Below are 26,606 nucleotides of genomic sequence, written 5' to 3' on the forward strand. Positions count from 1 at the left end.
CTGCCCAAAGTCTTCTTTTGCGTTAGTTATTTTTCTGATAGGGTCTGGCATGTTTGCCCAAGGTGCCTGGACTGCAGTCCTCCTATCTATGACCTTCCATGTACCTGGGATCATAGGCGTGCACCATCATGCCTGGCTTGTTGGTGGAGATGGGGTTTTGTTAACTTTTTTGCCCAGGTTGTCCTCAAACCTTGATCCTCATGATCTTTGCTTCCTGAGTAGCTGCGATTTCAAGGTCATGAGACACCATGCCTGGCCTCTGCTTTAGTCTTGACTGCCACTTCCTGCCTACCTGCCCTGGGCACAGAGCATTTAATTTGCAGTAAGGTATAAATGACTGATACTGGTTCAAAGTAACCCTAGGGTAACAGCACAAGATTGTATGAGTTTGCTGCTCACCACTAATTTTCCCTGCTTGCATTTCTTTCTTTACCCCTGAGATTTCACATGTTACCTTCTACCTGGTTCTCTTCCAGGACTTGATGCTGAATTTGCTATTGCCTGGGCTCTTGGACTCAGTCCATTGTTTTTTTCTGCTTTTGTTGTGTACTTCTTCATGGCCACCCTGATCCTCACCTGGAATTTGAGGGTTTCTATCAAGCATTGTAGTCTCCTCAAAGAAGATTTGCATTTGAAAGGAACCTTGTGATTAGCACACTGGAATTGCTCTTAAAAATTGGTATTGTCAATTGAGGCCTCTCTAAGGCCAGAGGTCAATGCTACTCTGTGGTTCTTAGGCAATAGTAAATCAGCATCATTGACCTTGGATTTAGATTCCTGTAAAGTTCTAGCTCAATTTTTAAAATTTTTTTATTTTATTCATATGTGCATACATTGGGTTATTTCTCCCCCCTTCCCCCGGTCCCCTCCATTACCCTCCCACACCCTCCCTTACCCCCCCTTACCCCTCGCTATCAGGCAGAAACTATTCTGCCCTTATCTCTAATTTTGTTGAAGAGAGAGTATACGCAATAATAGGAAGGACCAAGGGTTTTTGCTAGTTGAGATAAGAGTAGCTATACAGGGAGTTGACATGCATTGATTTCCTGTACATGTGTGTTACCTTCTAGGTTAATTCTTCTCGAACTAACCTTTTCTCTAGTTCCTGGTCCCCTTCTATTGGCCTCAGTTGCTTTAAAGTATCTGCTTTAGTTTCTCTGCGTTGAGGGCAACAAATGCTATCTAGTTTTTTAGGTGTCTTACCTATCCTCATACCTTCCTTGTGTGTTCTCGCTTTATTATGTGATCAAAGTCCAATTCCCTTGTTGTGTTTGCCCTTGATCTAATGTCCTCTAGCTTTTTTTTAGGTCAGTGCCACTCAAAGTCTTGTCCTGGGGCTGGTGTTGGAGGGCAAACTGTTTGTTATCAGCCCAAGTACAGAAATGGAATGCAAACATTAGTGACTTTTATAATAATTCTTTTACTATGTCTTTTCTGATTATATTCATTGAAATTTATTGCATCTAATAAAAATTGAGGCTTATTTGATAATTTGTTTACATGTGGTTTTGACCAAAATGTGACCCGTAAAAATACATTAAAAAAAAAAAGAAATTTCAAAACCAAAAAATTCAAATTCGCATGTGATCAGTTGATGTAGAAAAGCTTTGTGTCAGTCTCACCTTACCATCACTTGTGTTTAAATAGTTGTGTGATCTGCTGAATGTTTCCTTGCCTTAATTTTGCTCACCAAAGGCAAGGTAAGTTAAGGTGATCCTCCCAAGTCCAAAGTGCATAACTTAGATGATAAAGTGAAAATTTTACATTTGTTGAAAGGCAGCATGTCTTTAGCAGAAGTTGAGCAGCATTCTGGGAAAAATGAATCAAGCATCTGCAGTATTCAAGATAAAAGTACATGAAATGAGATCTAGTTTTTGGTGAGCAGTATTAATGTGTACAACAATAATTGCTGTGACAATAATGTATCTTGCTCCATGCAGTCTCAAGTTATGGATGCTCAGACCTACTGTATGTATGGCATAGATATTTTGTGTAATTTTACAATACTAAACTCTTATGTATCCCAAGCATTCACCATTTTTCCTCAATAGTGGTCTCCTTGGAAACATATGCCTGTGGGGCCAAGGGTCTACTCTATGGTGTAATGCTTTTGCTCTTTCTATTACATTGTTTTAGTCATTTATCTATAGTGTATATTATAAAAACATCATCAACAATATATTGGAAATTTAAACAAACTAACAAACCAAGTGATCTTTCCCAGAGTTTGAGAAACACTATTCTCAAGATAAAGCGGACTTTAGATTATTTTTGAAACAGGATTTGCCAACTTCTCTGGCACCCATCAGATCACCTGGGATCCCTGACCCATTGATTGGTTCTTCTTAGGAGGAAATGGTAATAGGACCTTTTATGGACCAACATGGCTGCCCTTCCAATATGTCTGTGTGCAGAGCTGGTTGGGAGGCACAGGTGAGTGAATCTGAATAGGAGACAAGAAACCTTCTAAAAAGAAAGGGACTGAATCTCCAATGGACTATGAAACTCAGGACAATGACCCTAAAAGAAACTCAAGAGAAGGAAGTTAGGACTGGTGCCTCAGGCTCAACATGAGGGCCTAGTACAGAAGGGGTTGGTTGTACACAGCTATAGCCTTAGTTCATGAGGGTCTTGTTTTGTGGCCAATGACAGAGCATGTGATGGGGAGCCATAGGAAATATAATCTTATATCACTGTGGTCTGCATGGAATCTATATGAGCAAGGATACCTTTGTGCAGTGCATGGAGAAACCTAGAGTGAGCGGAGATTCTGCATGGCAGGAATAGAGACAGCAACAGTTCAAAACCAAGGCCGTCTAGTGGGCTCCCCATTAGCCTTCCTACCTGTTTGGAAACAGGATGGCATATAGGCTAAGTAAACCTCTTGACAGGTGAAGAAGTACATGCTAGAAGGGGAGACATTGGACTTCTTTCTAAAATGAGCAGGTGGGTACTTAAGGAATTAATTGGAAAAACTAAAAGGATGCAATTGCATCTGTAGCCTAGATTATTAAACGAGTCATGGCCATGTGTGCTGAGTATACTGAAGAAGAGGTATGTGCTGTAGAAGCACAGGACAAGGAAATTTAGTGTAATAGATGTAATGAGTGGGTAGAGTAGGGGAGACTTGATAAAGTGACAGCTTAGCTGAAATTCAAAGGATAACACTAAAACAGATGGACAAAAAGAAGAAAGCATTTTAAGAAGAAAGAATATATGAGAAAGCCCAGGATTAGAAAAGTGGCACCTGCTTAGTATTAGAAAGTCCTGCATGGTGATGAGTGAGGCAATTGAACGGTGATGAAATGAAGGCTAGAGACCTGACTCAGACGCTCCAGGCCTCCTAGGGACTTTATCCAGTGATCAATGTGAAGCCATGGAAGAGAAATGAGCAGATAAGACATGGAAGATTTCTGATTTTAAAAGCCTCTTCTAAAAGACAGACTCTTCAACAAATGTTGCTGGGAAAAGTGGCTATCTACCTGTAGAAAACTGAAACTGGATCTATGTCTGTCATCCTATACTAGTATCAACTCAAAGTGTATTAAAGGTCTTAATATCATACCCAAAACCTTGCAGTTAGTACATGAAGGAGCAGGGAATACCCTGAAAACAATAGAAATAGGCAAGGACTTCCTCATTAGAACTCCAGCAGCCCAGCAACTAAGAGAAAGAATGGACAAATGGAACTACATGAAATTAAAAGGCCTCGGCACAACAAAAGAAGTGCTCTCTAAATTGAAGAGACCACCTACAGAGTGGGAGAAAATATTTGCTAGTATACATCAGACAAAGGACTGGTGTACCAGAATGTACAGGGAGGTCAAAAAACTAAATTCCCCCCAAACCAATGAATCAATAAAGAATTGGGCAACTGAACTAAACAGAACTTTTTCAAAGGAAGAAATCCAAATGGCAAAAAAAAAAAAAAAAAACCACATGAAAAAATGCTCACTATCCCTGGCCATAGAGGAAATGCAAATCAAAACCACACTAAGATTCTACCTCACCCCTGTAGAATGGCTAACAGCAAGAACACCACCGCTAACAAATGTTGTTGAGGATGTGGGGAAAAAGGAACCCTCATACACTGCTGGTGGGAATGTAAGCTAGTGCAACCACTTTGGGAAATAACATAGAGGCTTCTTAAAAAAACTAAACAAAGATCTGCCTTATGACCCAGCAATCCCACTCCTAGGGATATACCCGAAGGAATGTGACTCAAGTTATTACAAAATCACCTGCACACCCATGTTTATTGCAGCAGTATTTACAATAGTCAAACTATGGAAACAGCCAGATGCTCCACTACTGATGAATGGATAAAGAAAATGTGGCATTTTACTTAGCCACAAAGAAGAATGAAATTTTGTCATTCACAAGTAAATGGATGGAACTGGAGAACATCATCTTAAGTGAAGTTAGCCAGGCTCAGAAGGCCAAAAATCACACATTTTCCCTCATATGCAGATTATAGACCCAAAAAAATGCAGTAATGTTATTGGACATGGGTCACACACTAAGGGGAGAGGGCGCATGGGAGAAATAGGGAAAGGAAAGGAAACCTAAAACCTGAATATGGTTGATGTGCTCACATAGAGGAGCAAATAAAGTAATCTTTTTTTTTATTGTTTTATTATTCATATGTGCATACAAGGCTTGGGTCATTTCTCCCCTCTGCCCCCACCCCCTCCCTTACCACCCACTCCACCCCCTCCCTCTGCCCCCCACCCCCTCAATACCTAGCAGAAACTATTTTGCCCTTATCTCTAATTTTGTTGAAGAGAGAATATAAGCAATAATAGGAAGGAACAAGGGTTTTTGCTGGTTGAGATAAGGATAGCTGTACAGGGAGTTGACTCACATTAATTTCCTGTGCGTGTGTGTCACCTTCTAGGTTAATTCTTTTTGATCTAACCTTTTCTCTAGTTCCTGGTCCCCTTTTCCTATTGGCCTCAGTTGCTTTTAAGGTATCTGCTTTAGTTTCTCTGCTTAAGTGCAACAAATGCTAGCTAATTTTTTAGGTGTCTTACCTATCCTCACACCTCCCTTGTGTGCTCTTGCTTTTATCATGTGCTCAAAGTCCAATCCCCTTGTTGTGTTTGCCCTTGATCTAATGTCCGCATATGAGGGAGAACATATGATTTTTGGTCTTATGGGCCAGGCTAACCTCACTCAGAATGATGTTCTCCAATTCCATCCATTTACCAGCGAATGATAACATTTCATTCTTCTTCATGGCTGCATAAAATTCCATTGTGTATAGATACCACATTTTCTTAATCCATTCATCAGTGGTGGGGCATCTTGGTTGTTTCCATAGCTTGGCTATTGTGAATAGTGCCGCAATAAACATGGGTGTGCAGGTGCCTCTGGAGTAACCTGTGTCACAGTCTTTTGGGTATATCCCCAAGAGTGGTATTACTGGATCAAATGGTAGATCAATGTGTAGCTTTTTAAGTAGCCTCCAAATTTTTTTCCAGAGTGGTTGTACTAGTTTACATTCCCACCAACAGTGTAAGAGGGTTCCTTTTTCCCCGCATCCTCGCCAGCACCTGTTGGTGGTGGTGTTGCTAATGATGGCTATTCTAACAGGGGTGAGGTGGAATCTTAGTGTGCTTTTAATTTGCATTTCCTTTCAAATAAAGTAATCTTAAACTGGCAGAGGCCACTATGTGATGGGGACCAGGAAGTGGTGAAAAGGTCTGGTAGAGATGAACCAATGTGGGTTGCAATACACATGTGCATGGAAGCAACACTAAGAATCTCCCTGTATAGCTATCTTTATTGCAATCTAGCAAAAATGCTATGTCTTTCTTATTATCTCCTATGCTTTCTCTTCAACAAAATTAGAGAGCAAGAGGGCTGAAAAGGTTCTGCCCGAAAATGGGGAAGAGCATTACTTACAACATATGTAAGTAAATGGAAAAATGATAAAATAAAAATAAAATAAAATAAAACCTGTTCTAGCTAAAGGTGAGAACAGACCATGTAGGAGGTGTCAGGCCTGATGCAAGGAAACTGGTTAGGAGTCTGCTGTAGCTCAGGTTGGACCAGAATGGCCGTGGGTGGATAAGGTGTAAAATGCTTGTTTTCTTGCTGCTTCCCATTTACACATAGAAAAACCATCTCAATACCTGGTTTTCTTGCTGCTTCCCATTTACACATAGAAAAACCATCTCAATACCTGCACACCCATGTTTGTCATGGCACTATGCACAAGAGTCAAGTCATGGAATCAGTCTAGGTACCTGTCAATGGATCAGTTGTTAAAGAAAATGCAATATGTGTTCATAACGGAGTTTTATTCAGCCATAAAGAAGAATGAGATATAAGCTGGGTGTGGTGGTACAAGCCTGTCCTAGCATTTGGGAGGCTAAGGCAAGACACTGAGAGTTTGAAGCCAGGCTGAGCTACATACTGAGTTTGAAGACAGCCTGAACTACATACTGAGCTTTGCCTTGAAGAATAAAAAAAAGAATGAAATCATGTTGTTTGCAGGAAAATGGATAGAACTAGAACTCATCATGTTAAATGAAATAAGCCAGATTCAGAAAGACAAATATCATATATTTTCTCTCAAATGCAGAATCCAGATTTTTTAAGACATGAAAGAAGAAAGTGGATTATTTGGGATGAGGAAGGGGCCAGTGGGAGAGGGTAGGAAGACAAGAGAAAGTAATGGGGTTGGCTACGATCAAAGTACATTACATACATGCATAAAAATGTCATTATGAATCTCGTTATTTTGCCCAATCAATATACACTAATTAAAAATATTTCAAAGAGGTTGAGTGATTTGTACCAAATAAATAGCAAATTAGAACCAAATAAATAGCAAGCTCAGGTCCAGACCTTGCCTTCTGACCCTGGTTTGAAGCTCTGTCCAAAATACCAGCTCTCAGCCCTTTTCTGTGGCACTCAAGATTGTGTCCATGGCAAAGAAGTATGTTTGTATCTCCCATGCAAGAAAGCAGATCCAAAGGTAAGTGACTCAGAGAGGGAGGTTATTATATGGACAACCATGATTTCCCCGTGGGTCATTAAAAACAAAAACCCAGGAATGTTAACAAATTTATTCACTTAACTCTTATTAGAAAAAGCTTTTCTATGCATAGTTGAACCTGAACCTGAACCTGAACCTCAGATCTAAGCTACTGATATTCTCATTCATTCTGGAGATCAGGGGAGATATGAGGGAGAATTTTTTCTGCTTTTTGAATGTGACTCTATTTCATTCTCTGAAAGAGTCAGAACAGAAGATTTGGCTGCTTGTTTCTTTTCTATTTGTTTTCAGTGGTGCTAGGATTTGAACTTAGGGTCTTGTGCTTGCTAGGCAGGTGCTCTAGCCCTTGAACCACACCATTTTTGCTTTAGCTCTTTTCCCAATATAGTCTAGCATTTATGCCCAAGCTTGCCTGGATGGCGATCTTCCTATTTACATTTCCTGCAGGTGTGGTACCACATCTAGCTTTTATTGGTTGAAATGGGGTATTGCTAAAGTTTTGCCCTGGCCTTGAACCACAATCCTCCTGATCTCTGCTTCCTGATTAGCTAGTATTACAGATGTGAGTCACTGCATCCAGCTTTGCTGCTCATTTCTGAAGTGACTAAGGAGTCCCCAGGTTCTAGGTCTGGAAACTTGTTCATAAGACATATGTGTGTGGAAGTTAAAAGAAAAATGGCAGAAAATAAGTTCTTAGTGAGTGACATCTGACAGCCCTCTGAAGTCATGGATTTGCAGATAAGATTTTATTTAAAAGTCAAACTTCTGTTAACAAGCCCTATAATTCCTCCTTCTTTACCTTGATGTTCTGGGCCCATATTTTTATTATTTGTCTTTTTCTCTCTCTCCCTCTCTCTGCTTCTTCTTTCTTCTTCTTTCCTCCCTCCTTCCCTCTTCTTTCTTGCTCTTCTTCCTCTCCCTTCTCTTTTCCCTTCCTCTCCCCCACTCTGTCTTTTGACAACAGTTCCTTGAATTCTATAGTTAGAGGGTTTTGTGGTTACCTCAAGCTAATGCAATAAAAGGCAATGGACAACTGAAGTATGACAATATTTCATGGCAGACGAGAATATAAGTTATGACTATAAATGCAGGACAACAACCACCAAAAACCTTCCCTCTTCCCCTCACTCAAACTCCTACTGAATTAGTCACAGATGTCATTTCCTTTTCTGCAGACAAGACCAGCATAAATCTTGGGAGAAGTTCACTGGATGCTGATAAAGTGACAGTTGAGGAAAGCACCACACAGTCCTGCATACATCGTGGGGGTTTTGCAGCCAGGCTCCTCCCAGGAAACCGAGGGCAGACACAGAAGCGACCAAATGCTTTGTTTAGGACTCATGCAGCAGTGAGATGTGCTCTGAACCAGCTGGCTCAGCAAATAGGAGTGGTTGGTGAGAACTTAGGAGGTGCTGGGGACTGGGGGAGTTGCCCAGACCTCCCCATCTCCAGATGGCTTCCCAAACTTTCCCCTTTCCTCATTCAAACAGGGGACTAAGATTCCTGGGAAATTGGGGGTACACTTAACCTGGCTCATGTCCAAATGGAAAGGATCTTAAAGGCTCCTGACAATCTCACTAGCAAACTCTGACCGCATAGCTGTCTGCATCTCCAAGAAGACATACTCTTAGGAGGTTGATGAGAGTTGTTGGCGTAAAGAACAAGGCAAACTATTTCAACCACAGGAACAAAACATTCTCTTTAGAAAGCTCAGTGTAAGAAGTTCACCTCACTGAAGTGTAGCTGTAGAAAAAATCCTGATAAGCTCCAAGTGGTTCATGAGCCACGAGTAGTGTTTGTGTGAAACTGGGAAGCTGTAGGCTGCAGTGCAAAGCTAAGGCTCACTCTGTAGACTCCCAGTCCATTTGGTTACTGTGAATAAAACTCACTTACCTTTTCTAGAAAACAGCTTTTGGTAGAGCCGCTTTCTCAGGGCTATCATCGTGGCTATGAAAATTAAAGCAATGATGCAGGAAGGGATGAAAATGTGAAGCAGCGAAGTTGTAGGGACCTCAGATTCCATCTGACCTGGGTGAAGGAAAGAACCGGACTCCATTACACAGCTGCTCAGAGGCAGCCACATGAGTGGGTTTCCACCACAAGGCCATTGTTTTAACCATTTACTCCACTCCAAGCACTGCTAGTGCTCTGCACATTTTAGCTCATTTCCCTTCACAACCACCCTGTGAGGTGGGCTCTTCCACAATTCCCATTTTACTGGTGAAGAGAGTCAGGCACAGACAACTTTCCTAAAGTTAGACACTGAGATACAATCCAGGCTGTCTGGGTACATATTCAAGGCTTTTTGCCACTCTGATATGTTATCATCTATTATTCAGTCAGCTATCAATCATTTTCCTCTTTCTCCATCTTTTTCCTCTCTCTTCCCCTCTCCTTTCCATCATCACTTTCTTCCCTTCTTTCCAGTGGGTAAGTCCATCAGCCCAAAAATCTCTCCCTTTTTCTTACTGGCAACCACTCAAGCACTTAGCATTTATACCATTAGTTATTCAATTTTAAGGATTAACAAAGTCCTTTTGAAAAATTAGAATGTTCCAGGCAGTGGTAATATGCTTAATTTGGTCACTCATGCCTTGGTATGAATTACTACAACTGGCCCTATATCTTGTTTAGACTAATCAAGGTCCTGGCACTGAGAAAAACCACCATTTAGTGAAGAGGTAGGTGAAAAGAGCAATTTTGGAGGCTGGGAAATGCTTGGAAAGGAGAGCTCTGAGTATACACAGGTCTGAGCAAGGGGCCAAACTGACAAAGGGCAGGGCTGTATTGTAGGGGTGTTCAGAATAGAGAGAGGAGAAGACACCCATTCTAGGCTGTTCCCTTTTTAAAAGCTAGAGTTTTGCTTCATGGAGTAACTCATCCAGAATAAACACAACATGCTGGTCCAGGAAAAATTGGGCAAAACTGCTCAGGAGGAAGGGCTCAGTCCTGACATCTATTGCCCTCCTCCCTCCTCCCACCACAGTGCCATCTGAAAACCACGGATTGTCTTAGCTGAGAAGGAATTTGCATCATTCAGTTCCAAGCCCTTCATTTTAGAGTAGAGGAAGTCTCAGAGATGCTACATAATGCATCTATGGGCATCACTTCCAAGTAATTGACAGAGCTGGGATTGCAAACCTGACTCAGAGCTCAGGCCCTACAGGTATTGCCTCCATCCAAAAGAGTATGGTGAACATTAAAGAAGAAAAGGAGAAGGAGCCTGTTTGGATAGGCAACATTGGACAACTCATATGGATTCCAGTCTGCTTCTTCACCTCTAGAAAGTGCTTATTAAGCACACTTGGTGCATGCAGCACTGTGAGCCAGGAGACTGGGCCTCCCATTGTCCCCACAATGGGAAGGGTCCCTGCCCTAGTGTCTTTGGGGAAACCTTTGTTCTGTGCACATTTCCTCTTAGTCCCTTTCACATGCAGTTGCTCTACTCATCTCTAAAGACTTCCAAAGTTGAACATCCAACAGAATATTAGTCTCCTTAGAGTACAAGCATTTGGAGCATAAATACCTTATCTAAGTCACCTGTGAATCCTCTATGGAACCTAACACCACTACATGAAAGATGGCAATGAAGATTGTTGGAGTGAATTGAGTATCCTTCTAGTCTACCTAGTTGATCCTCCTATAGTAAATAGTTACCTTGTGAAAGCTGATGGTTATCTCTTAAATCAATTTTCCTTTTCCCCCTAGTATTAGAATATTAGTTGGACCCATGGCTTCTCAGAGGCTGCATTTCCAACCCCCTTCCCCCACAGTTAGTTGTGGCCCATCATGTAAACTAAGTTCAGGCAAAGAGGAATCAATCTTCTAGATCCTGGACTTAAAACATTGGTGTCTTCTATCACTTTTTCTTTTCTGAGGAAAGAAACATGAATTTAGCACTGATCCACTTTGGCCATTCAATAGGGACAACATTCTGGAGAATGGCTGAACAACAAGATAGAAATAACCTAGATCATTGAATGACTTTATGGAATATAGTTTTTAAGCTGCTTTGAGCTATCTTCTATCTCTGACTATTACATAGTGAGAAATAAACTTTAGCTTTGTTTAAGTCACCATATTTTGACTCTTACCATTATGGCAGCATAGCCTATATCCTAATACATATTCTTCCAAACTGTTTTATAATAATTTCATGTTCTTTTACAATGATATGATGATTCAGTGAGAAAAATGTCTGTCATATCTTTCCCATAGTTCCATGCACTCACAAGGAAGCCAGGCATCTTGTGAGAGGTGATATATTTTTTCCTGTTTCTACCATTTGCAAATGCTAAGTCTTTTATAAGCATATTTCATTTAATCATCACAATAACATTTTGAGAAATCCACCACTATTTATAATCATTCTATACCAGAGTGGCTGAGTTCCAGGGAGGCTAAGTAGTATGCTTCAAGTTCTCAAAGCCGGTAGGTAGCAGAAAGAGCATGTGAAATTCAAGTCCGTCTCATTTCAGAGCCATGTTCTTGATCACTGCATGCAGTCACCTCCTGCTGTCCCTCAGGGCTTCTCTTTTCTGCCTTTTTGTATAGTTATTTCCTGTACTACAGTACAGTTGTATTTCCTAAGGGAAATGTGGGAACTGGCTGATCACAAGAAACCCTGGTTCTAAAGGAAAATGATCTGGTGTTCCCTCAGTTCTGACTGACAGTTAGGATATTCAGTTTTTCATTCTATGGTCATGTGTGCACCCACGCGCACTCTTATTTCTGTGTTCATTTTCTTCACTGACTTCTGGAGAAGCTCACAGTTCACAGCAGTCAGCAGTGAGCAGCTCAATTTATGAGAATGAGGAGAAGGGGAATAGTCAGAAGACAACTTGAAAACGCCTTTGAGAAACAGAAGCAAGGAACCCGTGGGAGGATGTGTGACTTTGGTTATTTTGATGCTGGTATTTGTGCCACAAACCAGGACATCATTTGACTGCTCTGCTCTGACCACCACATGGTCTGGTGGCTGCAATGTCAGGACTGGGATTATCAAAGAGTCTTCAACCCATTAGTTCACCATTTACTGAGCACCTATTATGTGCAAAACACTCTGCTTTTGATTTAGTCTGGATATGAAGAAGACTTTTGTGAACCATGAAAAAAAAGCACATGAAAGATAAGTAAAGAAGCATTAAAAGAGAAAAGACAAATACAGTTACAGGTATAGCTGTAAAAGGTTTAAAGAGGCCAGATTAGGAAAAGACTCCTCTGTAATCTGGAGTTGCATGAGCTTCCTTGAAGAAAGGATGGGCCTGGGGCTAGAAGAGATGGGAGAATAATGGTATTTTATGTGGAAGAAATTCATAACACAAAGAAAGCATAGAGGTGGGAAAGGTGGGAGTAAGTTCAGAGAATACGTGTTGAAGAAGGGGCACATAACAGAGGATCCATGCTGGAGAATAGTTGAATGAATAAATACAAAGCTGGGGAGCATGGGTAACACCAGGTTGAGCATTTTTACTATCTCCATACTAGTTATATTCATGAGTGATACCCTAAGAGGCCCTGAACTCTGATGCAGACTCCACAGACCTCTCCCAAAATTGTTGACAATTTGGTCAGCCATATTGGCTCTTGTGGAGAGGGCAGCTTTTTTCCTCTATTCTTAACCTCTCACAGCATAAAGGCTTCCAGAGGCATGGTCAGTCTGCCTTTGCACTTCTCTACCATGCAATAAAACAAACAAACAAGCAAATAAACCAAAATACTGATGTAATCAGGTGCAAACGGTGGACCCTAGTTACTTCCAAATTCCTCTTATGCAGGGCCCTGTTTTTCTGCAGAGGTCCTTATGTAAGTGTCCTTCTAGAAAACACATTTAACCCAAATCACTGGCCTACACTTAGCAAGGCAGGAAATTCCAAATAATCAAGGATAGTTGAGTAATAATTCCAGGGAAAAGTAGTCTCCTGGGAATACTAATGTTTAGGCCTCTACAGCTTTACTTTGAATTAGTTATAGCTTTCTTTCTTTCTTTCTTTCTTTTTTTTTTTTTTTTGAGATATTAAGACTAGTGGTCTTAACTGTGATTTAAAGAGAGATAGAGAATGTTGAAGGACCAGTTTGCCTAATTCATGATTTCATCCAAAGTTGGACCTAAAATTGGTGTACGTCTAACATCTTTATTTCTGCCGAGTCCTTAGCATGACTCCTCCCTTTACTTCCTTACTTCACCATAATTTAGTTAGAAAGAAGCCAGGCTAACTTTAGTGTTGGGATTGGGTAGTGAAGTATGGGTAGCTGGGGAAGTGAGGAGGGGAGAGGCATGAAAATACTGCTTTATCTCTGAAAACTATATCAGGGAGGAATTTTTTTTCTAGGAGAAAAATATTAGGATTCTGGGGTCACGCTTATCATAGTAGCTACTTTGGAGGTGGAGATCAGGAGAATCAAGGCCAGCCCAGGCAAAAAGTTAGCAAGACCCCATCTCCACCAATAGCTGGGCATGGTAGCATGTGTCTGTCATCCCAAGCTACACAGGAGGCTAAGATCAGGAGGATCTTGGGTCCAGGCCAGGCAGGGCAGAAAAATTTGTGATATCCCATCTCAAAAGAAAAAAACTGGGCATGGTGGCAAATGCCTGTTATCCCAGCTATGGTGGGAAGTGTAGAAAAGAATCTCAGTCCAGGTGAGAACTTTCCTATCTCCAAAATAACCAGAGAAAAATAGTCTGGAGGTTATGGCTCAAGTGGTAGAATGCCTACCTAGCAAACACAAATGAGTTCAAATGGTACCTTAGAAAAGAGAAAACATTTAAAAAGTAATGATAAAATAGGAATTTAGTTGCTTTAGAGTTTTTATTCAGCCTGTGACCAGGTGGCAATTCATGAAAAAATATCGTTTAATTTGGAATTAGAGAAGATACCTCTGATGCTCAAATTCATATTCTATTTTTAATACAACAGCTTTGATAATGAATTCTTATATGTACTTTTCCTTTTTCCAGCCTTGCTCTCCTAAACCTTTCATTTCTGTTCCCTGGGGTAACCACCTAAATGCCTGCATATCACACAAATCCTTATCATAGGGTCTGTCTTGTCTAACTAAGACAAAAATGATGACAACAATAAATTTTCTATAAAATCAGATTTAATCAGTGCTAGAGCGTATCCTTTGTTCTGAGATTATATCCTCTAATGGTAGGGTAGGCAGAATAATGGCTTTTCCCAAAGAGATTCATGTCCTAAACCCTGAAACCTGTGCATATGTTACCTTATGTGGCAAAAGGAGTTTTGCGGCTGGATTACATTAAGGACCGTGAGATGGGAAGATTATCCTAAATTATCCAGGATGGAGCACTTAATACAATCACATGCGTACTTCAAAGGTATTAGGCAAAGGGAGTCAGAGAAAAGAGATGCAATAACAGAAGCAGAGAGCTGAGAGATAAAGCTGCTGACTTTGAAGATGGAGGAAGGTGTTGGTCACCAGCCAGGGAATGCTGGTGGCCTACAGAAGCTAGAAAAGGCAAGAAAATGGAATAGCCCCTGAAACTTCAATAGTCCTGCCAACATCTTGATTTAACCCAGTGAAACATATTTTAGACTTCTGACTTACAGAAATTTGTAACCAGCACAAATTTGTGTTGTCTTAAACCACTAAATTTATGGTAGTTTGATATAGGAGTAATAGGAAACATATGCTTGGTGGTAAAATTGCCTTTCTCTCATGAAATAATTGTTTTTCTAGATGATCATTGATTGTAGTTGACAAATAAAGGTTCTTGCTTGCAATAAAAAATTGTTAGTCTACCCAGATTATTTGAAAATTTGATGGTATATAAAGTTTAAAAGTATGTAATCCACTTCCAAAAACATCTAGCATAGCCAGTCAAGGCTCTAAAGGATTGTAAAGGACCAGATTATTATTATTATTTTTTTTGGAAATACCCAATAACCAGCTGACTGGTAGTAAAGCCAGCAAAATAATATTCATCCTACTCACTAAAGACACTATGCATGAGTCACAGTGGTTAGCTGTTCTTATGGATATTTTCCAGATCCATTCTGTACACTTCAACATCCTGGAATGTTTTCCTTTATGAAAGGCATCAGTGGACTCCTTTGTTCTCTGACTTCTAGTTGGGTTCAGTCAATGGGAGGCACCAGAAGGAGAAGGTAGGAGGAGAGTGAGATTGGAGTATCATTCACCCAACTTCTACCCTTCAGAGCTGCTCTAGGAGGTAGCCTCCCTCTTTTGAAGGTCACAGCTCCCAAGTGGTGCTATTCCCACAGCTGCCTTCTCCCACAGGATACCAGTCTATTTTCTTGTAGGAAGCTGGACAATAGAAGAAAAAGAGTTTCTTTTCTGGTTCCAGTAGCCTTTCCAACAATGGTAACTACTCCTCCAATATTGAAGATCCATGTCCTGCACTATCCTTGTGAGTCCTCTGGATTCTACCACACCTCCATAAACAGTCCCTTTATTATATTCACCTCAAATGATTCATTTGAGGGTGACATCTGTTTCTTCCCTGAACTCTGATCGATAGAGGTAGGAAGTGAAGGCAGTGTTTACCTTGAGGGTCAATGATGGCTGAAGTAAGTTCCTTCATGTTAGCATTCCAGAACATGCAGCTGAAATTTATGCCAGGTTGAGGCTTTAGGTACAGAACACTGGTGACCTGGTAGAGGCCTTCAGGGGTCCTGCTGTGGCTGGTGTTGGCAGGAACACTGATGTTTGGCCAGGACACTTCTGCCAGGGGATAACCTCTAGCCTTGCAGGTAAGCTTCACCTCGTCTGTCCCTGGGACCTTTAGGATACCAGTGTCTATTTTCTCGTAGGAAGCTGGACAATAGAAGAAGAAAAAGACTTTCTTTTCTGATTCCCATAGAATTCTGTACTCAGTGACATGTGAAATGAATAAAATTATCATTATCAAGCTTTTAAAACACTTTGACCTAGATATATTATTTTTTATATACATCGAATGATTTAATTCTTACAATACAACCAACATGCCATTGTTGATATTCCCAGTTTTTGTTGGGGTTAACTGAAGATAGAGGGGTTGAATGTTAACAGGGATAATATTTTGTGGAGCCAATATTGGAATATTGAAAGGTTGTGAGTTTAGATCTTAGCAGTGCTCTAAGCTAAGCATTGAAAATTACTTCACAATAGGGAATTGGAGAGGGGCAAGAGGATGGATACATAAAATCACTAGATAACTCCTATATTTTACTTTATTCAGTGCTTTTTCAAGCATCTTCAGTAAAAAATTTACTTTCACATTTTTCTCTTCCTCTGTTCTCTATGATGGTAGGAACAGAGAAAATAAGGATCTAGATAGTGTCTATACATGGTCAAGAGTTGAGTATATTTATTATGCTCTTCTTAATATATACATACAGTTCATGTTCACACACCCCTCCCCCCACACACTTCTGTGCACATGCTTTCTCTCTGCTTCCAGGCTGCCATCAGGTGAGCTGCTCTCTCTCTCTCTCATACCCTCCCACACCATGATGAACTAAAACTTCTAAGATAGTGAGCCAAAATAAATCCTTCCTTTCTCAAGTCATTTCTGTCAGGTAGTTGTCACTGTGATGAAAAGTAACTGATATAGGTGTGATGACACTTTTTCTGAAATTGCTGGGATTTTACTGGGTATAAAATCTGTGAGAAATGATTTTACATTAAAATAATAACCATATGAAAACCTTTTTGAATGTGTATGATTTACCTCATCTTTTCTGTGTTGAGCTTTGTGCCATGATCTTTTATGTACTGTGGAGGAGGAAGAAATGTTTATTCCCTTCTCCACAATTTTGTCCCTCTGTCCATCTCCTTTATTATGTGTCTTCATGCTATGACTTGCTAATTTGATTAGTTACAGCTGAAGACACCCTCTGGGCTGAAGTTTCCTAGAGGGCAGGATAATTGAGTGGGAAGCACTGATCCTAACTTAGTGTGGAAATTTCAGGCCCTCTCTTGAAGTTCTTATCTCTGGGTGGTGAGCATACCCAGCTGGTCTGCTGGAATGCATCACAAGTTTGACATCTTTCCAGCTTACAGTAATTCTAGCCTCTGCTGGGGGAATGGGGTCATATATTCTTTTTGTGCATTTGTGGTTTGGGAGATTGAACTCAGGGCCTCTCACATGCTATGTGGACTATGTGGACTAGTGTGTACCATTGAGCTATAGCCCTAACCCTGAGGCAGAAGTTCTTATCCATGATGAGTGAATTTAGGCTCTGATCTGCAAATCTGAATTTCTAGATTAAGATGAAGGAGCAAGAAAGAAAAGGTTTCTTATTCTAAGTCATGTAAATTATCAGAGCAGTAACTTATCAGAGAAGTCCAAAAGGTGGAGAGGGGAGGAGAAAATCAGGTACTCATCTAGTTGTTAATTTAACACATGGTGTTCATTTGCTATTTGGCTGTGGATTCTTGGGTACATTGCTCACTTAGTCAAGAGCCTAGAGAAGAGCATGGGTAAGTGACTCTAATTCCTGGTTCTAGCCCCATAACTTAGATATTATCTCATTTACACTCTTCAAGGACCCTATGAGGAAGGCAAAATTCATATTCTTGCTTTGTAAATAAGGTAATAGCTGGAATCTGGTACATGTGGGGAGACTTGAACCATACCCTTTGCTGCTACAGTATTTCACATTTTGCATCAAAACCACTAACAGGATGATTCTTTACATAATGACAGAAGTCTGGGGCTAGAGAAACATGAACAGGAAGAGGAATATGTTCTCCCAAGGAGTCTAGTAGTTCCCAGAATCAGTAGATTATGAAGAGAATCAAGCTCTGACACAGCCAGCTGAAGGACTTGACCTAGTTAGACTCATCAGTCTCTTTGGAACCAAATTTTGACCTATCTCTGGCAATCAAACAGCTCTGAAACATGTATTCTGAGTATTCATTGTACCTCTTATTTTATGTTATTTGCCTATACTTTTGCCTTGGTTCTATGTCTCCCCTTATTTTTATGAAGAGAAAACATTATCTTTATTTGCAAATAACATGATAACATTAAAAAAATCTTAAAGAACCGGCAAAAAAAGATGATAATACCAGCAAATAAATCTAACAATTGCAGGACATAGGCCTACTTACAAATTTTAATTATATTTTGGTATGTTAGCAAAGGATACTTAAGAACTGAAATTCAAAAGGTTATCTAAAATAGCATCAATAATATGAAATACTTATGAGTAAGTTAAGCAAAATTTTGTGGACAAGCACTCTACACTGAAACCCATAAAATATTGCTCAGTAAAACTACAGATCTAAAAAAAGAAAAAGGAAGGGAAATACTATGGGTTGAGCATCCCTTTTCCAAATTGTCTTTAATGAAGACAAACTAGCTTTATTTTACAAGAAGCTGTGTAAAGAGCTAATTTTACTGTTTTACTATGATTAGTTGTTCATAATATGTACTTTTCCTGAAAGACAATGAATGAGACATAAGGCTTATAGGGCAAATCCCCAAAATATAAGGAACATGTCTTAGAATTCCATGTGATGAAACTGTGTTTGATTCAGCTAGCTGTTTTAATACAAATTTCAAGTCTCATAGACACAGAAATTCTACTTTTCCTAGGACAGCATGCATACCCTTGTAATAGGAAAGACAACAAGCATAGATTTTAACTGTTGAGATTCTTTGCTTCATAGACACAGCAGTCGACATTTTTGTCTCTTTTCCTTCATGGTGTAGAATTCATCTGATTCATTAGCTTTTCCAATTTGATTGCCAAGGTCATGTTTCTTTTAGTCCTCAATTTTCCTGATATGAATGCCATTGTTGGCTTCAGTTTCCCTGAAAACATTTTGACAAAATCATCAGTAGTCATACTTATCACCACATCTACCTGATCAGAGAGCTATGTCTGATATTCCTACCCTGCCTCTTTTTTTTAAATCAAGAAACCACGTGCCACCATCTTCAACTGAGTTCAAACTGATGGACTGCTCATGTGGCTTTAACATTATTACTGAGAGAATCCTTAACAGTTCTAAATGTTTCTTCCACAGCTCCAGGATGTGGTTTTCATTGTGGCCATGACTCTTCTTCCTGTAATTCTGGCACAGCACCATGTGATTCCCTTTTCTTCAAGACTTCATCTAATGTTCATCTAAGAAGAAATTGGGATAACAAAGGATAGCCTAGTAAAATTACATAGACATCAAAATTTTTTATTCCTTCTTCTTTAAAGATATTTCATCAGTAATAAAGTTTTTAGTAACACTTTTTGGCTTTTTGAAAATGGAATATGCAACATTTGCAATGACCTCAAGTTTTCTCCATTGGCTTTCAATATCAGATCCATCTAGTATATCCATAGTAGCACTGTACATGACTGTTTTAGGCCATGAGGCATCAGCTTCAACTTCACCTTTCAATTCTGCCATTCCAAGCACACTCACAAACATACCATACTTAGCAATGGTATCAGCACAGTGTTGTTTGAACCAAATTGAATTTAGGTTCAAGGGTGGGCATAGATTGAGAATATGAACAATTTTACTCTTTTTTTTAAAGAATACATGATTTAGATCATGTATTCTTTAAGGTAGGTGTCTCTGGTGTTCACACTCATCACCAAGTCCACTCTCTTTGTAGGTGTTTCCAAAGTGTTGGTCAAGCTAATAGCACTGGCATTATTCACTAAGAAGTCAATTCCTCCAAATTTCTTGACTGCTTTTTCCACTGCATTGTTGACTTGCTGTTCATCTTTCACATCAATAGCATATGGGAAGGCCTTTCTTCCAGCTGCTTCTATTTCTTCTGCAGCAGTATAGATTGTGCCTGGACATTTGGGATGTGACTGGATGGTCTTTGCAGCAATGACAATATTTGCTCCATCCTTTGATGATTTCAATGCAATAACTTTGCCAGGGCCATGGCTTGCACCTGTTATAAAACTATACATCTGCTAGCTTCCCAGTGTTGGGTAACATGACTTTTGTAGAGCAAAGGATTTGATGGTGATTCAGCAGGGAATGAAAGTCTCTATGTCCTCTTAAAATAATTTAATTCATCATATTGCATGTTATTTCCCTAACATAGGGGTACAATTGAAAAAAATGGATTTACAGAAGCAGTGTATTGTGGGTGAGGTTTGGTCAACTCCTGCAGGGTAGCTCACCACAAGAAGCTGGTCATGGTGGCTAAGATGGCTGAGATTGGAAGTGATTCAGAGGTAGGAAGGACAAGTATCAGGAGCTTGGTTGAGGCTTTACCTTGAGATATATAAATGAAGGGGCAGATGAAGAGAGACGTTTATCTAAAAGAACTATAACATTAAGAGAAGGGACAAAAGCCCACGTCCTGCATTTTTACAAAAGCAAATATGCCTCCACTTCCTTTTTCTCATTTGGGAAATGACTGAAGATGTATTACATCATCAATGCAGAATGGGGACGCTGGACTGAGGGTGATATAATAGTCTTTAAAAAAAAAGAATAAATTTTAGAATTTCAAAGGTGGAAGTGATCTTAAAATTCAAGATTTCCAACTTCATATTCAACAAGAAGTATCCTCTTCAGCAACTCTGCTAGGTAACTCTCTTGATGAATGTTTCACGTGTCCTTGAAAACAATGCGTATTCTGCATTAGGGCATGATGGTTAATTGGGTTGCTTAAATCTTTTACTGCATTGCCTTGTTTGTTGTTTTGTCAATTCTAACAGAGATGAACTGAAAGCTCAAATATGATGGCAGATTTGTCTACTTCTTCTCTGTTTGATAATTTTGTTTAATATTTTGAAACTATGTTGTTAGATCACACACGTTTAGGATTACTATGTCTTCCTATAGAACTGACTCTTTTTATAATTATGAAATATTGCTTTTTTCAGATTCTGTCATTTTTTAGCACTTATTAATTGTACAAAATAATGGGTTTCATTATGGCATTTTCATACACACATACAATGTACTTTGGTGGTATTAATTCACCTCTTCCCATATGGTCATTTCTCCCCTCCTCCCCATGGTTCACTCCTCTCCCTAATAATTTCTCTTCTACTTTCATGATCTCCCCCGCTCCAAGATTCCATATGTGACAAAAAATGTAATATCTGTCTTTCTGAGTTTGGCTTATTTCATTTGACATAACAATCTCTAGTTCTATTTTCCTGCAAATGACACATTTTCATTCTTTATGACTAAGTGATACTTCATTGTATATATACACCACATTTCCTTTATCTATTCATGTGTTGATGGACACCTGGGCTGATTCCATGATTTGGTTGTTGTGAATAATGCTGCCATAAACATGGGTATGCAGGTATCTCTATAGTAAACTGACTTTGATTCCTTTGAGTGTATACCCAGGAGTGGTATAGCTGGTATATGGTAGTTCTATTTTTAGTTTTTGAGGAACCTCTATACTGATTTCTGTAGTGACTGCATTAATTTGAGTGAAATGCTGCTTTTTTATTTTTAGCAATCAGCTTGATAACTAACTTTTGGTTATATAAACTAGGAATAGAAGCTCCTACTTCCTCCAGAAGCCATCTTTGCCATGATTAGACAATAAGCAAGCTACACTTTCATTGAGAAGACCATTCTTACACTTGCTTCTTTGTAGCTTCAGTTCATTGGTACTTATTTATTTGGCATAAGAACTTAGACTTCAGGATGTGAAAAATTTGACTATGCTTTAACCAGGGCTGGTTGCATGATTGTTCAAACTCTCAAATTTCTCTCTATTTGTTTCTCAGATTTATTTATTAATAAAATGGGTACATTACTACATACACTCATGATGTAAGTATGATTAAATGAATTGGTACCTGGAACATGATGAATACTCAATTAGTATTAGCAATTATTAGCTCTTCTATATTACAGGTAACTCTTCAAGCATATGAAGATAACTGAGAAGATGCCACCTGTATGTTCTTTCTTTTTTATTATAGCATGTAATTGTACAAAGGGTTTCACCATGGTATTTCAAACATGCATATATTGAACTTTGATCAGATTAACTCCCTCTATTACTCTTTTTTCATCATTCCCTCTCCTCTTTTCTTTCTTTTTAGCAGTACTGGGGTTTGAACTCATGGTTTTGTGCTTGCTAGGAAAGCAAGCATTTGAGCCAGACCTCCTGCCCCTTTTGTTCTGGTTATTTTGGAGATAAGAGTGAGTTTTTGCTCAGGTCAGTCTAGATTTTGATCCTCCTATTTTATGCTTCACATAGCTGGGATGACAGGCACATGCCACCATATCCAGTTATTAGTTAAGATGGAGTCTTGCTAACTTTTTGCCTGGGCTGGCCTTGAATTATGACCCTCCCAATCTCAGTCTTCCAAGTGGCTAGGGTTACAGATATGAGCCACCAGTGACTGGCTTCTTTTCCTTTCCCTTTCTCCCTCTTTCCCTTTGTTCCCTTCATTCCCTGTGTTCCTTTCCTTCCTTCCTTCCTCTCTCTCTCCCTCTTCTTCATCTTTCTATCTTTCTTTCTCTTTCCCCCCCTTTTTTAGACAGGGTCTTGGTATGTAGCCCAGGATAGCCTCAAACTTTGTATGTAGCCCAGCTGGCCTCAAACTCATAATCTTCATGCCTTAGCCTCTCAACTGCTAGGATTACAAGTGTGCACACCATACTTGGCACCATATATTCTTTTCAACCCTAAGTAAAACATGGATCAATATCACAGGATATTGTTTTCAGACCCATTTCCAGATATCAGTCTTTGGATACACTTTTATTTTTGCTAATGTTCTTAAAAAGTGGTAGTGTAACATAACCTATATTCTAGACATTAACTAAGCATGACAAGTATAGCATGACTATTACTTCCTATGAGCTGAGCACATTTTAGGACTAACACAAGGTTTTAATGCAACCTAAGGTCATAAGATTAATTTTCTTAAATGTAGGATCTTCTGGCCAGCTAGGTTGGCTATTATCCCCAATCTGAATAACAGACCTCTTATCACTTACAGATTATCTCCAAATTACTCTTTGTGGGCCCTGACTCAGCACTATTAGCTGTTCAGTTTGGTATAAATCTGGTCAACTGAACTGTTATTCACCCCACATTTAATGACCTGTGTACCAGACATATACTGTGTGGGTCCTGGCTCTGCCCTCAGATCATCCCTCACTTTTTCCTTTCTGCTGTGTTTCAGGAAGGCAGACTTCTGTGGACTGTGTACCTGAGGCTCTTGATCAACAAACAAAAACCTGGACGGTAAGTCTGGAGGGTAGGTGGGAGGGAGAAGTAAGGACATTTTTCCCACATGTCTATGCTAGAGTGGCCTCTGCAGCAGCAGATGCACATCTTCCCTGAATCCAGATCCCATTGGGCAGGTCCACTGTGTTCCAGTGTTGTAAAATAACTATCCCAGGAGTTCAACCAGCCTTGCCCACCCTTTTTCTGGTGGTAGCTGTTGCTAAGTACTGATTCTCCCTCGTTGGCTTTTCAGTGTTTCACATTAAAAGAATTACTATTTCTGCTTTAGATTTCCATAGGTCTAATTGTTTCTGTTTCCCAGTTGATTCTGGCTATCTGAGATATTATGTTTCCAGTACTATCATTTCTGAAATGAAAATATACTGTGTACATGGTGTTACCTTCTTTACCATTGTAATGACTGTAAATAAGGTGAAAATATAGCTTTTCATGTCTTGATCTTACTGGAATTCAGGCAGGTTTCTAACATGACTGAAATAAATCTCTGAGGATTGCTTTCAATTCTTCTGTTAAACAGGTTGGTGAGGAATATCAAGTTAGAGTCCATAATTCCCAGGAGACTTTACCTCTTTTGAGAACCAGGACAGTGGTTTCTTGATTCCAGATTTCTTTATCCCTTGTTTCCCCAAGAGAAAAAAGGCACTGAGAGCAGAGATGGAGCTCCATTAGTAAATGATTTTAGCAAATGTTTTCCCAGGGCTTACATATATCATTACCTTTTCACTAATATATCCCTTCTTTTCCACTCTTTCTTCCCCATGCCCTTTCCCTCCAGTGGTAAAGGTCATTCCAATGGAAGACATGCTGCCTCTTTTCTCTACTTGTTGAAGTCATGCTCTCTCTTGTCTATCTTGGGCTTTTTGGTTGGTTTGAAGTACTTCTCTGAACTTCAGCCAATTCCTGGTGCTGGTTCTTCCCTGTCCCATCCCTGGCCCATGACTTCAGGCCGATTGGCCCTGTGTAGTCTTGCTCTGCATCTGTCTGGTATTCTCTGCACAGGCCACTCCTCCACCTGAGCTCCTCTCCAGACAGAGCTCTGGTATTCTCTGCACAGGCCACTCCTCCACCTGAGCTCCTCTCCAGACAGAGCTCTGTACTCTTTGTTTCAGCCATGCTTCTTGCCATCCACAGACCAATTGCTCCCAGTCATAGAGCTGCAACCTGGGTTTTCAGAATCCATAGCCCTTTATCACTGTCTCTTCCAGATTCACTAGCTATTCCACTTTTTATTTTTCCATGCATTTGAAATCAACTCTTTTTACTATATTTAATATGAATTGCTACATCTACAAAGAAGGTGCTATAAACCTATTGTAAGTTTATGTCATGGACTTTAAGATAAAAGCATGCTCTTTCTCTAATTCTCCTTTTTTTTTTTTTAATGGGAGACCTCACTGGGGTCCCAAATCCATCCTGCTTCCTTTAGAGGCCCCTGATCAGAATGAGATACTCTTAGGTGTTGATCTTCAACTTTTAATTTTTTTGCTTACATCCCTCCGAAAAGAATTAATGTACAATATGATTCCCTCTCTTAATGTTAAGTTGATTTTTAGACTTTTTCATAAGTTTCTATATTGGAAAATACATAATATTTAGGATTTTATAAATGCATTTTAGTAAAATAATTATTTCATTCGTACATATGTATCCAATGGCATCTAAATATTGAAGAAGGCATTGTTTATATATCCTATCACCCGCTGAAAAATACATACAAAAATTGTTGTCTAATGGTCAGAGCTTCATTGTATCTTTTTATTTTTTGAATATCACTTCCTATTTCACTTACCCTAGACAAGTTTATCTTAATGCAAATATGTTTATGTTTGACAGCTCTTTGATTTACTATCCTTATGTGTCTTACTATAAAATAGGTGGTGCCTAATTAGCACATATATTATTAAAATGTAAAATGTTATATAAATATTGATAATTATTAAACATAAAAGATAAAAAATTATTGGAAATGGGTCCCTTTTTAAAATTGTTCATGAATCTGAGGATATATATATATATATACATATATGGCTTATAGTTAGAATGATTCTATGAGGTAGAATGCAGAATAATTCTATTTTTCACTTTTTGTAATTGTAAGGGCTAAGAAACCTTGTTCATATGAGTTAGTTGATGGGAATTAGAAGCAATTTTGTTATAGTTATGTATAATATTCTTTAAATGACATGATTTATGTGAAAAAACTTTCTCATTTTTTCTTATTGGCAGCTAACTCTAGCTGCAAGACTAGCATCCTTCAATTTTGTAGAGAGCAGAGCATTTGATAGCCTCTGCTTTGCATAAGAATCATTTCAGTCATGCTAGTTCCATAGGTGTCAATATTTCTGGTCACTCTTTTGCTCAGCACTATGGAGGTCTTAAACACTGCAATGGACTGCATTTGTGGTGAGAGAGGAAGGCTTTTTATGAAAAGGCAAAAAGCAATAGTAAAAGAGGAAGTGTTTTAGGGGAATCCCAAGAGCCCTGTGTGGCAAGCACACTCTCAGGTTCATCAGCTTTGGGAAAGAGTACTTGGGGAAGATGGAGATCAGAAACTTGCTTCCTAACACTGCCAGTGCTTATGCATCCCTTAGGAAGTCTTTGTGATCCCTATCTGCCCCAGTATGATAGCCATTACTTAAGTAACAAATCTCTCCATATCTGAGGAATCCTAGATCCACCTAAAAAGTAGACATCCAGAATGAGAGGCAGTTGCAGCCTGAAAGAGTAGAATGGATGACCCTCTAAGTGCCCAAGGTTCCTAAATACACTATAGAGTTCAAATATGGATCAACAAATGTGAGGGTGGTGATTTAGGTATATGTGAGAGGATCTTAAGAATGTACGGCTTTGTACATTCACATATTAGTTGAACTCAGACTAACATCAGTATTCTAAAGTTCCTCCCCACTGATGCCAAGATGTAGGGAATACAATAATGACAGCAGTTACATCTCAGCCAGTGTCTCTCCTGGTGACTGGCTAATGGTTGAAATGTGGTGAGGTCACTGTCCCTGCAGCAACTGAGTCTTTTAGTAGCGTCTCTGGATACCTTCTCTATGCTCAGAACCACGCTCAGTTCTTTATTTCTTTGAATGTTTACAACAATCCTGTATGGTAGAAGATACTATTATCCTTCTTTCACAAATAAGAAGAATGTGACATTATGAAAGATGAAATAACCACCTAAGGACACAGACCAAATCAACATTCACCCTCATGTCTAATCCTTCTTGGGTATCTGTCTTTGTACCAAGTCATAGTCACACCATTGCTGCCAAGATCATTAATCTTTGGGGGCTCAAATACACAAGACTCTCCAGAAGACAGAGCAGATCCTCTAAGGCCTAATAAGTAGAATGGGGAGGGCCAGAGAGCAGCTGGCACAGCTTAACTGAAATGATTCAGTAGGCACAAGCCAATCAA

At 39.5% G+C, this 26,606-nt stretch overlaps 1 protein-coding gene and 1 pseudogene across 6 annotated transcripts in view; both read right to left on the minus strand.

The window, feature by feature from the left end:
• The window catches only part of Pdcd1lg2 (programmed cell death 1 ligand 2), a 90,372-nt gene that overhangs the window by 15,270 nt on the left and 48,496 nt on the right, over positions 1 to 26,606 (minus strand). For all 6 annotated transcript variants that reach the window (XM_074051930.1, XM_074051932.1, XM_074051928.1 and 3 more), the window contains 2 exons: positions 15,536 to 15,805; positions 8,900 to 9,034 (listed from right to left, as the gene is read on the minus strand). In XM_074051930.1, coding sequence (XP_073908031.1) covers positions 8,900 to 9,034; positions 15,536 to 15,805 — 405 coding nt within the window. The remainder of the gene's footprint in view (positions 1 to 8,899; positions 9,035 to 15,535; positions 15,806 to 26,606) is intronic.
• LOC109683627 (hydroxysteroid dehydrogenase-like protein 2) lies at positions 16,319 to 19,936 on the minus strand (annotated as a pseudogene).

Source organism: Castor canadensis, chromosome 13 (genome assembly GCF_047511655.1).
Source record: "Castor canadensis chromosome 13, mCasCan1.hap1v2, whole genome shotgun sequence".
Classification (NCBI taxonomy): Eukaryota; Metazoa; Chordata; class Mammalia; order Rodentia; family Castoridae; genus Castor; species Castor canadensis.